We start from the raw sequence: 16,879 nt of genomic DNA, 5'->3' as shown, positions 1-16,879 counted from the left end.
TATTCAGTCAAACACTAACTAGATATTACTGTGAAGGGACTATGCTAATGGGATTAAGGTACTAATCAACTGACTGTAAAATAAGGAGATTATGCTGGTGGGCCCAATATAATCACACAGCCCTTAAAAGTAGAAGAGAGAGGCAGAAGAGTCAGAGAGATTCAGCACAGGAGAGATGAACCAGGAGAGGTCAGAGAGACGCCAAGCATTTCATCAGTAACCCTCAAGGACTCCCTGCCATTGCTGGCTTTGAATATTGAGAATGGAGGCCAGGAACCTCTAGAGACTAAGAGTAAGCCCTGGCCAACAAGTAATAAGGAAACGGTAGCATCAGTCCTACAACCTCCCGGCAGTGAATTCTGTCAACATCTTGAATGAGAATGGAAGTAGACTGGAAGTGGATTCTCCCGCAGGGTCTCCAGATAAAAACCCAGACAGGTCAACACTTTCATTTCAGCCTTACAGAATCTGGAGCAAACCACTGAGCTTAATGGTCTTCTGACCAACAGAATTGTGAGATGATAAATTTGTGTTGTCTTAAGCTCCTTCATTTTTGGTTAAGTTGTTATGGCAGCAAGAGAAAACTAACACATGTATCAATGGATTAACCCATGATGTGACATTACTGTCAAGTAGATGCCCAACCGGCATTCCTTTCTGTAAGAAAAACAACATGGGAGGCCAAATGTAAGAAAACTACTTGGTGAACTAGGAGTTAGGCTCTGATAACTGACAAAGGTACTGTATATACACCTGTCAAGCATACCAGATATTCACTTTGGCTTATTAAAGTGCCCGTTCCTCTGGCCAGATATTGGAAGGACACTACCAACATCTGCCTCTCATTCCTTCTTTAGAGGTGGCAAACATCAAATTACAGCCAAGTCTTATTCTGGCCTAAAAGTCAGTCTACCTCTTCAAAGTGATTTTGTATATTACTATGTTATTCACCCTACATCCATTTTACAACTTAACTCTCCGAGGGTAACTAATTTCCCCAAGGCTGGGGAGGTGGAGTGCCAGATATAAATATCACCACTGCCCACACAAACCACATAAAAATACCATTAGCCAAACACAGCGACAACACATTTACTACATGTTTATCAATGAACTTAGAAAACCACAAACCTCTGATCCTTATATTAGTAAATCTCAAAAAGCACTTCCTTCTAATTTAAACCAAAAATCTGAGTATATAAAATGATTTTTTGGACTTAAATGCCTTAGAAGATCCATAAAATACTAAAAAGCTTATTGCGCAATGATTACCTAATCCAGAAGTGGGCGAAAGAAAAGTGAGATATTTGCAGATGAAGAAAAAAAAGACTAATTCCCAGTATAATAGTTGAAAATGAAGGGAAATTCCTACAACTTCATCATTACCATTATTTCGTAAGTATGATCACTTTGATGTTTCTTGTACTCAAATCCTCGAGTGAAACACTGCAAAAGAAAGGAAAATTAAGTTACCAAAAAGCTACGTTTTGAAATGCTTTCTTAAAGGATAGAAGATGGCTTGTGGGTATTTTACTCTTGTGATGAGTTTTTAAGAATTCATTTAGTCTTGTCTGCAGCCACAACAGGAAGGTTAAGTTCATGATCGCAGCCTTTCAATGGCCCTCATAGAGAAAAACAATGATCTGAAAAAAAGACTTTTTCCTAGGACAACTCCTCCTTTTATAAAAGCATAAGCCCTGGAAGCAGACTGCCTAAATTTGAATCCTGGCTCTTAGCTTATTTCAGCAATTCTAAGACATGTATTATTTCATATTTTAAAACACTGAAATGTGGATTCATCTTATAATAAAAAGTATATTACAACTTCCATCAGCCATTTTTACACTTTAACATTTCTGAAATTGGGATGTTTCTTTTAATCAATAGCATCTTGGATCTGATAAAATATGGTATTTGCTGTGTGACCCTGAGCCAATTATTTAACCTCTCTTTGCCTGAGTTTCCTTTATGATATAGTGATACTAATCATAGTTACTTCCTAGGGTTGCAGTTATGATTTAAAGGTTAATTCATGCAAAGTACTCAAGATAGTGCCTGGCACAGAGTAAGCACTTATCATTAGTATTTTTTTTTAACAATTTTTTAAAAATTTATTTTTGGCTGCATTGGGTCTTCGTTGCTGCACGCGGGCTTTCTCTAGTTGCGGTGAGCGGGGGCTACTCTTCGTTGCGGTGCGGGCTTCTCATTGCGGTGGCTTCTCTTGTTGCGGAGCACGGGCTCTAGGTGCATGGGCTTCAGTAGTTGTGGCACGCGGGCTCAGCAGTTGTGGCTAGTGGGCTCTAGAGCGCGGGCCCAGTAGTTGTGGCGCACGGGCTTAGTTGCTCTGTGGCATGTGGGATCTTCCAGAACCAGGGCCCAAACCCATGTTCCCTGCATTGGCAGGCGGATTCTTAACCACTGAGCCACCAGAGAAGCCCAGCACTTATCATTAGTATTGCTACTACTACCATCATCGACGGAATAGTTTGTTCCCTGGTCTGTCACCTGCCCAAACATCACTCTTCAGTAAGACAAAAAACAGTGTCATAGGTGCTATCAAAAGGAATAATCCTCCAATTCTATATCCTGTAGTCCCAATACTTGAAATTTACTGGTAAAAACAGCATTAGGTTGATACAGGGAAGTGGAATATTCAACAGTCTATCTCATCCATCCTGCTCTGTTCCCCAATTTTTCACTGGTAAAATGTGTAATTGAATATTGACTGGAAAAAATAGACTTAATAAGGTATGGTCCTTCTGAGCAATTGATAGTCATCTCTGAATTTACTATATCCATAAAACTAGGCAAGCCTCCCCTTAAAGAGTTACCTGTAAGCACAGGAAAAAAGGAGGTGGCCCACATTCAGCACACTTGATATAAGGCTCCATGAGGTAGGAGGAGCAGCCTCGGCAAGGTGGCTTATCAGAGGGATCATCTATAACAAAAAGAAAAATATACTAGCTTCAAAACACCTTATGATTATCTTAAATGCGAGAAGGTGAAAATCTGCAAATGATTACACAAGGTAGTAAGCTGTGCTGAAAAGTTCATGGAGACAAGATGAGCTCATTCCAAATAAGAAAAAACAAAAATTATGTTCCTTTTTATTTCAGGGCAGCTTTGTTCCTACCTACAGTATATCTACTATTTTAAATAGCATTTAAGTAGATATTGCCCCTGCAGAGAAATTTACAAACACAAGTTTTAACTGGAAGTTTCATAATGCCCACAATTTATTTTCCCAGGGGAAAATAATGTCACATATCTACATAACACATATATAGTTATAGATAAAGCCAATCTGACAAAACGTTAATAACTGCTGGGTCTGGGTAATGGGCAATAATTGCCGTACTGTTCTTTCAACTTTCTATAAGTTTGAAATTTTTCATAATAAAAAGTTGGTAAAGAAAAACCCTTTAAACATGTCTTGGGATGTACTACTTTATATTTGGGTTGGGAGTTAAACCCAGGACAGCTCCCTCCCTTTCTCCCACGGTAAGCAGAGAACAGAGCAGACCTTCCTCCAGTTCCAATGACAGTACTGTCTCTGCAATATTAAGGCAAGGAGTACAATCCAAACTCTCTAAAGTCATAAAAATGCAGATATGTGTGTCCTTGGCTGCCCCAAACTCTGCCACTCTTGAGTCAGGGCAACCTAGCAGAGCTGTTCTCTGCGATCAACAGAAGTCTAAGAAAACAGGCTCTGAAGGCAGAGAAGGGATTTAATCTGTTTGGCCTGGGGCAGAATTTCTCACATTCTGCAATAGCATTTTCCTTCCTAAAGTCCAAGAAACACTCTTCAAGGCACCTTTCCCTCCTGTAAGTGGTGATTATTGTTCTTTTCTTTTGCTTCTAAATGAAGACCTGGAGAAAAAAATGACAGAGGAAAGAAAGGTAATCTTTCTGGCAGTAGCTTCAAAATAAACATGTGGAACAGCAACTACCCCACTTCTCCCATTTAAAATTTTGACATGGAAGAACAAAAATTATTTTATATTAAATGTCAATTTTTACCGAGTTACCTTCTTCCTCACATCCTTTTCTTTTAATGATGTGAGCTTGCTTTTCTTTCCTCAAACTTTCTTCAACAACAATAACAACAAAAAATTGGCCAATGACTGACCTAAAGAGTTTTTAAACCCTCATGTCAAGAAGTTAATTGTTTTTTAGAGAAATGCAAATCAAAACTACAATGAGGTATCACCTCACACCAGTCAGAATGGCCATCATCAAAAAATCTACAAACAATAAATGCTGGATAGGGTGTGTAGAAAAGGGAACCCTCCTGCACTGTTGGTGACAATGTAAATTGATACAGCCACTATGGGGAACACTATGGAGGTTCCTTAAAAAACTAAAAATAGAACTACCATACGACCCAGCAATCCCACTACTGGGCATATACTCTGAGAAAACCATAATTCAAAAAGAGTCATGTACCACAATGTTCATTGCAGCTCTGTTTACAATAGCCAGGGCATGGAAGCAACCTAAGTGTCCATCGACAGTTGAATGGATAAAGAAGATGTGGCACATATATACAATGGAATATTACTCAGCCATAAAAAGAAACGAAAGTGAGTTATTTGTAGTGAGGTGGATGGACCTAGAGTCTGTCATACAGAGTGAACTAAGTCAGAAAGAGAAAAATACCGTATGCTAACACATATAGAATCTAAAAAAAAAAAAAAAAAAAGGTTCTGAAGAACCTAGGGGCAGGACAGGAATAAAGACGCAGATGTAGAGGATGGACTTGAGGACACAGGGAGGGGAAAGGGTAAGGTGGGACGAAGTGAGAGAGTAATATGGACATATATACACTACCAAATGTAAAATAGCTAGCTACTGGGAAGCAGCTGCTTAGCACAGGGAGATCAGCTTGGTGCTTTGTGACCACCTAGAGGGGTGGGATAGGGAGGATGGGAGGGAGACACAAGAAGGAGGAGATATGGGGATATATGTGTATGTATAGCTGATTCACTTTGTTATAAAGCAGAAACTAACACACCACTGTAAAGCAATTATACTCCAATAAAGATGTTAAAAAAAAAAGATATATTTTGTAAAAATCCAATTTATAGTTTCAAAAATTTTAGACAATAAAAAGTATAAAGTATAAGTCATCCCCTATTAACATTCTGATTTCCAGCCCTTCTTCTACGTACGTGTGTATATTTTAACAAAAGTGGGATACCACACATTTTATAGTCTGTTTTTTCACTTGATAATATATTGTCAACATCTTTCATGATGGTACACATAGATCTTCCTCACTCTTTTTAATGGATGAATAATAGTCCATTATATCTATTTAATCGAACCCAATGGTTTTCAACTGCCTCTTAGGAAGGCATTATGGAAATCTGAGGAGATGCTTTTTTGTTGCCACAGTGACTAGGGAGCACTACTGGCACTTAGCAGGCTGGGATCAGGGGTGCTAGATATCCTTCAACACTCAAGATATTCCTACACAACAAAGAATTGGCCAGTCTCCTGCACAACTTTCAAATGTCCCACCAGATGTTCAAGTAGGTGAAAACTTGCTCATAATTACATGACCTGGAACATAATTCCATACTAAAGAAAACAAAATGTTTTTGACAGTTTTAATATGTATTGAATTTTCCAGGAAGGAAACTGCATTACGTCAAGAGGAGATTTTACCTTGTTTTGTTCAGAACTTTACTAAGAGTTATTCAAGCTTGTGGTATTTGAGTCACCAATACAACACACATGAATCACTGTGCATTTGTAGTCGTAATATGCTCAGTGATTTGACTTATGGGTACAAGCATCTGACTAAAGGCATTATGTTTTCCACTGTAATGTCTAAACATATTGATACATATTATTATAAATTACATTCTTTATTACAAATTACTTCTCTTTTATTTATCTTCTATAGTATAGTTAGGGCATTATTATTTTTTTAAATTAATTAATTAATTAATTTATTTATTTTTGGCTGTGTTGGGTCTTCGTTGCTGTGCACAGGCTTTATCTCGTTGTGGCGAGTGGGGGCTACTCTTCGTTGTGGTGCGTGGGCTTCTCATTGTGGTGGCTTCTCTTGTTGCGGAGCACGGGCTCTAGGCGCTCGGGCTTCAGTGGTTATGGCTCGCGGGCTTACAGCACAGGCTCAGTAGTTGTGGCGCATGGGCTTAGTTGCTCCGTGGCATGTGAGATCTTCCTGGACCAGGGATTGAACCCGTGTCTCCTGCATTCGCAGGCAGATTTCTTAACCACTGTGCCACCAGGGAAGTCCTAGGGCATTATTTTTATCTCTTTGAAATCATGGGCATAGATATGTTATATTATCTATGTATTTCATTTCCAAATAGTAAAAGGGGCTTTAAAAACATTATAAAAAGAAATCACTGGGTCTCATAAGATTGAGAACCACTAATCTAACCAGTTTCCTATTGGTGGATATTTAAGTTGTTTCCAATTTTTCACTATTATAACAAATGCTGAGATCAATGTTCCTGTACACGTAACAGTTCACATTTTGTTCCTCAGGATTTCTATTTTCCTAGAACTAGAACTGTTGAGTGTACAGAGGGTTTCTGATACACATAGCGAAACTGTCCTTCGCAAAGGATTCCAGAACTTTTCTGTAACCTAGGAGGGAAAGACTTTTTACCATCATTCAAACTTCAGAGGCAATAAAAAAGTAATAAATTTGACTAAACAAAACAAACAAAAAGCTCTTTTTTGGCAAAAAACACCATAAGCAAAGTTAAAAAGCAAATAAACTAGAAGAAAATACTTGTAAACATGTCACAGATAAAGGGCTAACATCTTTAATATAGAAAGAACTTTTAAAAATTGAGAGGAAAAAAAAAGACCAAAAATCCTACCATGAAAGTCACGAAGAGATAATTAGGAAAAAAAGAGAGAGATAAAATGGACCTTAAACATGAAAAGACATTCAACTTCACTCATAATAAGAGAAATCTACACTGAGATATAAGTTCTTACCCATCAGATTGGCAAAACTTCAAAAGCTTGATAATATACTTTCTTAAGAAGACTGTGGGGAAATAGGCATCCTCATATATTGCTGGTGGGAATGCAAAATGGCACAACTTCTATAGAAGGGAATTTAGCAGTATCTAAATAAATGCATCCATTTATCTTTGGACCTAGAAATCCCACTTCTAGGAATTTACCCTGAATATACACCTCCAACAATATAAGGTTATGCATTAGAACATTGTTTATAACTGCAAAATACTACTTTGATGTCCAAGCACTGGACAGTAGTTGAACAAACTATGGTACATTCACATAATGGAGTACTATGCAACTATAAAAAAATAACAATCTCTATAAAGTAGCATCGTATTTCCAGGAGATACTATTAAGTGAAAAAAACAAGGTGCAAAAGAGCATACATAGTATGCTACCTTTTCAGGAAAAAATTAGGGAAAACAAAAGCAAAAGCATATACACATCTGTTTTTCTTTGCAAAAAGAAATAAAGGACAGATAAACTAGAAAACAATGAAGTTGGACACCTACGAAGGGTTGGAGGAGGGGGAACGGAACGGAGTGGAAGAGACCTAGGAAGGAGCAACAATTCTCCAAATATACCTTTTTGCATAGCTTTGACTTTTGGAAGCATACTTATGTTCTACAAATTAGAAAATTAAACCACTAAATATGGGAAGGGAAAACTGAAAGCAGAACGAACAGATGAACCCAAAAGTATTTCAAAGGAATACCACAGCCACAATGAGGAAGGGGAAAAAAAGAACCAATCCAAGTAACTTATGAACATTTAACAACAGACCTTCAGTCTTGGGTGATGCAGAGAATTGCAAACAAATCCTGAACTTGTTGAAGTGGGTCTGTGTTATGTAGTGGTATGCACAGAGCAATTCTGAAATAATTCTGGATGTATTAAAAGACTGAGCAAATGAATAATCATGCTAATGCTGGGAGCCAGGGTTTTCACTGAGGAAAGGACACACAAACAAGGAATGTGGTGGTGGTGGGGGGACAAGAAAACAGCCTAGGAAGGTGAACTGGAGGTTATCAGTGTGAACTCACGATTTCTAAGAAAGTGCATCTATGGATATATGCATGTATATGCGACTATGTACATATACTGGTATATATGTACGTAGCGTATACCTACCATGTATTTCCCAGCGCTGTGGGCCAAAAAGGCCCAGATGCCAAGATACTCTAGTAGCAATAAGCAATGGCCATATCTTGGTCTCTAATGTCATTCCTTTCTAAAAGGACCAAGGGCTCCTCAGAGAAGTGGCTGATTCTAGGGCTGGGGCATGGGAGGTAGAAGATGCACCTCGAACATGCAGCCATGCCAGAAAGTAACGAGATGCTCAAAAAAGCGATGGGGGTGGGGGGAGGGGCATGTCACAAGGTTGCAAGAGCCAGCTTGAAGGGGCTCACAGTGGTCAAATTAGGACAATCTGAGAACCAAAGTAAGTATGATAATGAATTATAAACCATTGAAAATAAAGGAATTCATGCGGGCATACTTATAATAAATAAGTGAAACAGGAGGTCTCTTGATTATAGTAGAATGCTAAGTGCTAACTAGTAAATATAGAGAGAGTGCTGGATGCGGGGGAAAAAATCATTTTGCGACCATCGTAGTAAAGACTGGATCAGGCAAAAATCATCAATGGATGTTAACTAGGGAGAACTTCTGATGAGGAACAGGATATTTTATGGCCTGAAACTGTCTCCTTATGGGCTGCTTATTAGATGCAAGAGAAAAAATAGACATTAAACAGTGAAGAACTCAAACGCACACCTTGACTGGGTTTTCAAAATTAACATCGCTAATGAGGAACAGAGCAAGACCAGACAAACCCAAATGAGACACCTCTAGTTTTAAAAAGGGGAGAAACAGGCTGTATTCTTCAAAAGCGTCAATCACTAAAGACAAAGGCTGTGGACATGTTTCAGTTTAAAGGAGGCTAAAGAGACACAGCAACTTAATGCAAGACCTGACCCTTGACTGTATCCTGTATGGGAAAGAAAAAACACATCGTCAAGGACATTATTGAGTCAGCTGACAAAACTGGAATACAGATGGCAGGTTAGATAAAAGTATTTTATCAGTGTTATACTTACTAAAGTTGGCAACTCTACTGAGGCTAGAATGTACTGAAGTTAGAAGAGAATAGCCCTAGTCTCAGGAAATAAACACTAAAGTACTTAGGGGCCATGATGTATGTCCCTAAGCCTCAAATGATTCTGAAAAAAAAATATGAGGTATGTATATCTACTTATAAATACATATATATGTAAATAAATATGTATATTTATAGATAGAGAACTATGCAAATAGAGTAAAAGGTTTACAAAAGGTGTATGGATATTCTTTGTACTATTCTTATTCTTCCAACTTTCCTGTAAGTTTGAAATTATTTCCAAATAAAATTTTTAAAGTTTAGCTTAAAAATATTAAAAAAATGGGCTTCCCTGGTGGCGCAGTGGTTGGGAATCTGCCTGCCAATGCAGGGGACGCGGGTTCGAGCCCTGGTCTGGGAGGATCCCACATGCCGCGGAGCAACTAGGCCCGTGAGCCACAACTACTGAGCCTGCGCGTCTGGAGCCTGTGCTCCGCAACAAGAGAGGCCGCGATAGTGAGAGGCCCGCGCACCGCGATGAAGAGTGGCCCCCGCTTGCCGCAACTAGAGAAAGCCCTCGCACAGAAACGAAGACCCAACACAGCCATACATACATACATACATACATACATTAAAAAAAAGAATGTAAGCAGACAAGAATAGCATTAAAAAAATAAAAAAATAAAAAAATATTAAAAAAAATTTTTTTTTTTAATTTTTAATTATTTTGAAAAGGGGAAGAGAGTGGTTTCAGTTTATACTCCCAGCATGGGGACAATTCATTTAAGCTCTTTCTCTGTGTGAAAAATGAAAGATCTGAACTAGATGTATTGGAAGACTCCATTCTGTCCTAAAAAAAAATAGGGAGTCTGATGAGAGAGTAAATTAGAGCCCCTTTAAGAAACTGCTGAGGGACTTCCCTGGTGGTCCAGTGAGTAAGACTCGGCGCTCCCAATGCAGGGGGCCCGGGTTCAATCCCTGGTCCGCATGCATGCCACAACTAAGAGTCTGCGTCCCACAACTAAAAGGTCCCGCGTGCTGCAACTAAGACCTGGCGCAGCCAAAAGCAATATAAGTAAATGGATGGAAGGAAGGAAGGGAGGGAGGGAGGAAGAAAGAAAGAAACTGCTGAGGAGGATACACCCCAAAAGTGACTTTCTGATTCTTCTCATTGGGACACTACTAACATCTAACAATGGATTTCTATTTCTGTCAAATCTCTTATCTTCAGAAGAAAAGAAAAAGTGTATTTTTTCCTCCATAGTTGTGGCTGCCTGGATTTAATTCACATGTACGCCATAAATCTCTGCACTATTACTGTGCTATAATTTACTCTTAGAATACAAGTGCCAAAAAAGCAGGGGCAGGAGCATTTCCTTTATTCTACCACTGACATTATTTCTTACCAAGGCACCTGAAATATGTTACTGATTCTAAAGAGAAATTCAACTGCTTTTTTAAGTCGAACTACGGGTTAATCATATTATGCATGGCCCACCTGAGCTTAATTTTCTTATAAGACCTTGAGTGTCATGTGTTTGTGGTCATGTGTTGTTTTCTATCATGTGTTCAGTAGTAGTGGTTGATTTTATTTTGATTTGATACTCATTCCTTTAGGATCAGATTCACATGGCTTCATCTTCAAAGTGTTTATTTTTCTTCTTTGATCAATTTCCACTTCAGTTTGCTATTAATATTCACCTGGGACTTGTTCCCATGGTACTTACTGCTAAAGGAACTCAAACGGTCCATTCCCCAGTTGGCAAAGACTGCTGCTTTGATCTTCCTCAATGTAGGGCTCCTTCAAGGAGATTTCAGAACTGGCCAACACAGACACCAAAGCTGACGACCCCCCCTATAAACAAACAAAAGTGGCACGTGGATGAGGAAATACTGTAAAGGGACAAGATAAAGAGAACATAATGTAACTTACTCAACTGTACCACATCCTAGCTTTGTAAGGCTAAGCAAATTAGTTTATCTCTACAAGCTTGTTCCCTTCTCTGTAAAATGGATATGATACAATCATATCTACCTTCTAGAGTTGTCGAAGATTAAATATCAAAATCCACACAGATAATGTACCATAGTGCCTGGCCCATAGTAAGTCCTCTACAAAGGCTACATATCTCTAATAAACAACAACTGATTTTCTCTGCCCGGCCTCACTTTTCTCCTTAGCCCCCTTTCCTTTGGGAAACTGACTCTCCCACATTTCATATGGCTTTCGTGGGGTTGCGAATCCCAATATTCCATCCCCCAGCCCCACAGCAGCTAAAGCAACCAGATCTGTTCTTACCGAAAGCTGAATCTTGAGTAAGGTATCCAAGGACAGAGGGCAGATTAGAGCTCATTCACTAGCCAAAGAATCTGGTCCGAGAGATCTGGCTCTTGAGATCCCCATCCCCAAGGGTAGCCCAATGGTTTAGGTTGGTTTGTTTGTTTTTTCTCATTTCTCTATCTTTCCAGTAATACTTTAATCTGAATGAACGTCTATTACTAGAAAACTAAGGACTCCTATCTATTACAACGTACATTTTGTTCACTGATTTATTCTTTGAACAGCTATTTAATAGGTATGTACTATATACAAAGATATCTTTTTGAAGACATAAATGAGCTCATATTTCACACTAAGCCATGGAAACATCCCTCCTCCCTCTATACTCCCATATCTTTTTATCTATCTCTTTTTTTGGCATTTTTCACATTCCACTTTGTGAGAATCACTTCTGAATGCGTATTTTCCCCATTTCTAGACTAAATGAAAGCAGGGACTACATCAAATACAAATTTGTATGTCTTAAAGTACCAAGCACAGTGCTAAGAAGAAAGAACTCAATAAACACAAATGTAGTGGACAAATGTTAATTCTACAAAAAGGTTAGTTCATCTTTAGTTCTCCTGCAGTGACTTCTTTCACCTGATAGTTTTCGCTTGGGGAATAATTCATCATTAACTGTATGGGACACCCACATAAAACTGTCAATGAACTTGTCTTTTCCAGGATGAACTTGAGTGGTTATCCCTCTGCTCTGGTCCCAGGAAAATGAGTTTGAAGAAAAGTGTGCTTAGTAAGGGGTATTATGCACTCAATAATGAAATAATGGCCATTTACTGAATATTTCTCATATGCCAGGTACTGTGGTATCACTGTATGTGGATTGTCTCTGAATCCTTACAACCTTCTGAGGCATGCTGCTTTTTCAAGAAGGGAAAGGAATCTCTGAAAGACTGTCACTTGCACAATGTCTTACAGTTAGTGAACAGCAGCGTCACTTCAACAGAGGTTAGTAGAGATGGTCAAGTAAAGGATGTATACAGTCTCATAAACACTCCACGTTGTAAGCGCAATATTGCAATAAGCGGAATCTTCTTTTTTCCTCTTTCTTCACACAAGAGACATTTCTGACGCTAACATCCATGAAAGGATGGATGCTAGTTCCACATTAACATTTGCCAAATTCCAAGAAGTTACTGGGAGGAGGAGGGAAGGAACGTGAAAAGCATTCGATGTGGTGTAGAGGACAGGCACACGCTTGGGAGTTTTGCGGACAAGATTCGAAGCCTCACTTCGTTCCTTATTAACCGTGTGATCTCGGGCAAGTCATTCTACTGGAGCCTCAGACCACCTCACCTCTAAAACAGACCCGAAATACCTACTTGGAAGGCCTACTTGAAAACAAGGGGTAACGTCAACCAGGGTCTGCTAAGAGCGGGATTTCGTGTTCCCCTGCAGCAGAGACAGGAATACCCAGGCTGGGACCCAGCGGGGCCGCCCAGGGGGCGGGGCGCGTCAGACCGCGAAGGGGCGGGGCCCCAGGGCTCAGGCCCGCCCCACGCCGCCCTCCCCCACTGCGCGGCGTGGCCCGCGCCTCGCGCCCGCCCGCCCCCTCGCCCCCCTTGCCCCCCTCGCCGCCGACGCCGCCGGGGCCCGCAGTCCGCCCCCAACCCCGCCGCACCTCACGATCCCCGCCTCGCCCTTGTCCCGAGACAGGGGCTCGCGCCCCGCCGCCGCCCGCCCTGCAGCGCCTCGTGCCTCACCTTATTTCGTTCCCCTCCTCCGCGCCGAGGAAACGCCAGCTGCGCGCGCGCCCTAGGCTTGCGTGCTCGCTCCCGCGCGGCGCAGGCGAGAGCGGGCCGCGCGCTCGCCGCCTCCGCCCAGTCCCCGCCCCGGCCGTCGCGGCCTCGCCGCGTGCCGCGCATCCACGGCCGCCCCTCCCTCGGTCCCCGACCCGGCCATAGCCGCGCTCTAGCGTCTGGCTTCTGGCGGAGGTCTTGGAGGTTGGGCCTTTGAGCAGCTTGTCTGAGTTTTGAGTCGGACCAGTAATCATTTTTCCCTGGGGGCGCGTTGCTGGTTGCCGCAGGCTTGCCGGTTCGTGGTGCCGTTTGAACCGCTCCAGAGTGCGGTGAGCTGGAGCGGGCCGGTACTGCCCCGCTTTTGTGTTTTCTGACATTCCTGCCCCTCACCTCTGTTGCAGCCTCGAACAAAATCGAGGCTAAGGGACTGGGCCCAAGGACGGCGAGCGGTGGTCGCCTCTCGAAGCCGGGTCCTGCAGTGCTGCTCATGGATTAACCAGGCTGCCTGAATGGTTTAAGGGTTCACAGGGTACGTTTGATTCAGATGCTTCTGGAACGTCGAAATTACCTTCTTTGGAGAGAACCATCCCCTCTTTGGGCTTCAGGGGCCCAGATTGAGGCGCAATGATGAGAGGATGTGGTGGTCCACTCTGATGTCAATCTTGAGGGCTAGGTATGTCCCAACATCTCTTGTTACTACTAATTATTATAATAGCTGCCATTTGTCGAGTATTTTCTGCATGCCAGGCATTGTACGAAGGAGGTTACATACATGGTCCCGTTTCATCTTCAAAAACAACCTTATGGGGTAGACACTAATTATTATCGTCCCCATTTTCCAGGTGAAAACCTTTAGACTCTGCCTTGTGAACAACTTGGGATCACACTGCTAGACCGTGTTGGGGAAGGGGATTCAAACAGTAGTTTAGCTTAACCATCATGCTAATACATCTATTTAGAAGTCTTTCTTTCATAAATTTGCCCAACCTCTTATAGAATTCATTTACACTTTATGCATGTGTGGCCTCTTTACTCATTTTTTAGTATCTGAGTCATACAAGTTCATACTAAAAAAAAAAAAGTCAGCATATTTGCATGAGCAAAAATAATGTGAAAACCAGCTCCCACCACGATAATTAACATTTTGCTGTACATTCTTCTAGATATTTTTCTATGCTTCATGTCAATACATTTAGAGGAGTTTTACATTTGATGTATTCTGAAAATCTGTTCATTTATCAAATATTTGATGAGAAGAGTGTTCTAGGTGCTGGGAATTCAGCTGTGAATAAAACAAAGTTTCTGTCTCATAATAAGGGGGCAGATTGACATTAAGCAATACACATAATATATTACTAAATAATAGCTAATGCCCAGTAATGTGGCAAGTTTTAAAAAAAATTAGGAGAAAGGGGATGCTTTATCAGATGGGGTAGACAAGGATGTCCTCTTAATTGTAAGCAGAAATCTAATCATTAAATGAGGGAGGCAGCTGTGCGGATTTCTAGAGAGAAACTGTTCCAGGAGAAAAGAAATGGCAATTAAAATAGCCCGACTGCTTGGCATGTTGGAGGAGAAGCAAGGAGAGCAGTGAGGCTGTAGCACAGCAAATTAAAGCAATAAGTTGGGTAACAGGCAGAAGCCAGATTGTGTATCTGGTAAGCCATGTGGGACTTTAGATTTTATTAGAATGTGATAGAATACCATGGAAGGGTTGAGAGCAAAGGAATAATCAGATTTTTTTTTTTTTTTTATAAGTGGTTTTTGTTGTCTAAGTTGTTTTTTTTTTTTTTTTTTTTTTTAATTTTATTTATTTATTTATTTATGTCTGTGTTGGGTCTTCGTTTCTGTGCGAGGGCTTTCTCCAATTGCGGCAAGCGGGGGCCACTCTTCATCGCGATGCGCAGGCCTCTCACTATCGCGGCCTCTCTTGTTGCGGAGCACAGGCTCCAGACGCGCAGGCTCAGTAGTTGTGGCTCACGGGCCCAGCTGCTCCGCGGCATGTGGGATCTTCCCAGACCAGGGCTCGAACCCGCGTCCCCTGCATTGGCAGGCAGATTCTCAACCACTGCGCCACCAGGGAAGCCCTCAGATTTGTTTTAAAAGGATCACTCTGGCAGTTGTGTGGAGAATAGATAGTAGAAACATAAAAATTGCCCTTTAAATCATTAATCGTCCAGCAGTTGTTCAACAGGTAGTTTATGAACATTGATGTTTCAGCTACACCTGTACAATACCTTCACCTCCACAAACAGAAAATGGGGTCAAACCTTTAGGACTTACCTTCATGTCTTTCTCATCTAAAGTGAAAGTTTTTGAGTCTGGCTAGGGCGTATATCCAGATCTGGACGTCACGATTGTCAACCAACTGAATATGAGTCCTCAGTGTTGTACTGTTGTGGAAAAACAGTCCCACATAATACTGGGATCTATTCATTAAAAACACAGCATGCAAGCACCTGGAAATTTCCCTTCCTCTTCAATTGATGTTAGGCCCTCATTAGAAATCTAAGCCCCAATTTAGTCATTCATTGTGCTTAAGAAAGATGTGGAGAAATGAAAATGCACCGTGAGGGTAAGGGTAACAGTGATTAGGCAGTGCTTTTCTGGGTTTTTGCCTTCAGCAATGTGGTGGCATCAGGCAAATCTGGAGGAGAAATTAAAGGTCTGTCTCAGATACCTGTTTTGCAATCTGAGTGGAAATGACATAAATGAATTTAGAGCTCAGAGGAGAGGAGAGGTCAGGGCTAAAATGTTATAACCATATTAGAATTGTTTCTTTGGATGTGTGTCTTCTTTGTAACCTCAGTGCCCAGAAGTGCATCCTGGACAGATATTTGCAAAATGAGCAGGTAAAGGCAAAGGTATGGATGAAGTCACTCAGGCAAGGAAAAGAGAAGATGTCCAGGCTCTATAATGTGGCTGCCATTGATTGTGTCCAAATATCCCCACAGGCTCCCCTTCAGCTGCTTAGCTGCTGTGGTTAGAACCAGAAGTGCAGTTTCTGAGCCTTCCTCCCAGTGGAAATGACTATCTGCCATTTCTAGTTACTTACTATGTCCTGAGTACTGAAAGACTTTATAAACTTTACCTCGTCTAATATTTATTTTTCCTGTATCTGAAGTGGTTCTTTGTAGTTTAGTATACAAATATTTTTACATTTTAAAAAATTTTTTTAATTAATTTGTTTTTAAAATTTATTTATTTATTTTTGGCTGCGTTGGGTCTTCGTTGCTGAGCGCGGGCTTTCTCTAGTTGCGGCGAGCGGAGGCTACTCTTCCTTTTGGTGTGCGGGCTTCTCATTGCAGTGGCTTATCTTGTTGCAGAGCACGGGCTCTAGGCATGTGGGCTTCAGTAGTTGTGGCACATGGGCTCAGTAGTTGTGGCTCGCGGGCTCTAGAGTGCAGGCTCAGTAGTTGTGGCGCACGGGCTTTGTTGCTCCGCGACATGTGGGATCTTCCCAGACCAGGGAATCGAACCCATGTCCCCTGCATTGGCAGGCGGATTCTTAACCACTGCGCCACCAGGGAAGCCCCTTGGTATACAAATAGATAAAAACAAAAAGTCTAAAAGTCTAGCCATGCCTTCTAGGTTTCAACCTCCTCCCCTTTAAACTCTAAGGTAACCCCAGTCAATGTAAATTAGCCAGAGATTTATGTCTGGGAGCAGAGCCCTTTGCTTTGCCAA

At 41.2% G+C, this 16,879-nt stretch overlaps 2 protein-coding genes across 5 annotated transcripts in view; one reads left to right on the top strand and one right to left on the bottom strand.

Annotated features, from left to right (window-relative positions):
• TADA2A (transcriptional adaptor 2A) overlaps window positions 1-13,224 on the bottom strand; it is a 45,443-nt gene extending 32,219 nt beyond the window's left edge. For 2 of the 4 annotated variants that reach the window (XM_036837306.1, XM_036837307.1), the window contains exons 1-4: window positions 13,157-13,224; window positions 10,840-10,967; window positions 2,832-2,938; window positions 1,387-1,446 (exon numbers count right to left, since the gene is read on the bottom strand). In XM_036837306.1, the coding sequence (XP_036693201.1) occupies window positions 1,387-1,446; window positions 2,832-2,938; window positions 10,840-10,864 (192 nt within the window). In that variant the 5' untranslated portion in view covers window positions 10,865-10,967; window positions 13,157-13,224. Of the gene's footprint in view, window positions 1-1,386; window positions 1,447-2,831; window positions 2,939-10,839; window positions 10,970-13,156 lie in introns of those variants that run through there. The other 2 variants (XM_036837308.1, XM_036837309.1) reach the window with 2 other exon arrangements.
• A 97-nt stretch (window positions 13,225-13,321) lies between these two features.
• The window catches only part of ACACA (acetyl-CoA carboxylase alpha), a 268,738-nt gene continuing 265,180 nt past the window's right edge, over window positions 13,322-16,879 (top strand). The window contains exon 1 of the mRNA XM_036835516.1: window positions 13,322-13,865. Within this exon, the coding sequence (XP_036691411.1) occupies window positions 13,828-13,865 (38 nt within the window). The 5' untranslated portion in view covers window positions 13,322-13,827. The remainder of the gene's footprint in view (window positions 13,866-16,879) is intronic.

The sequence above is a fragment of the Balaenoptera musculus genome, chromosome 20 (genome assembly GCF_009873245.2).
Source record: "Balaenoptera musculus isolate JJ_BM4_2016_0621 chromosome 20, mBalMus1.pri.v3, whole genome shotgun sequence".
Lineage (NCBI taxonomy): Eukaryota > Metazoa > Chordata > Mammalia > Artiodactyla > Balaenopteridae > Balaenoptera > Balaenoptera musculus.
This window is presented reverse-complemented; position numbering and strand designations above follow the sequence as displayed.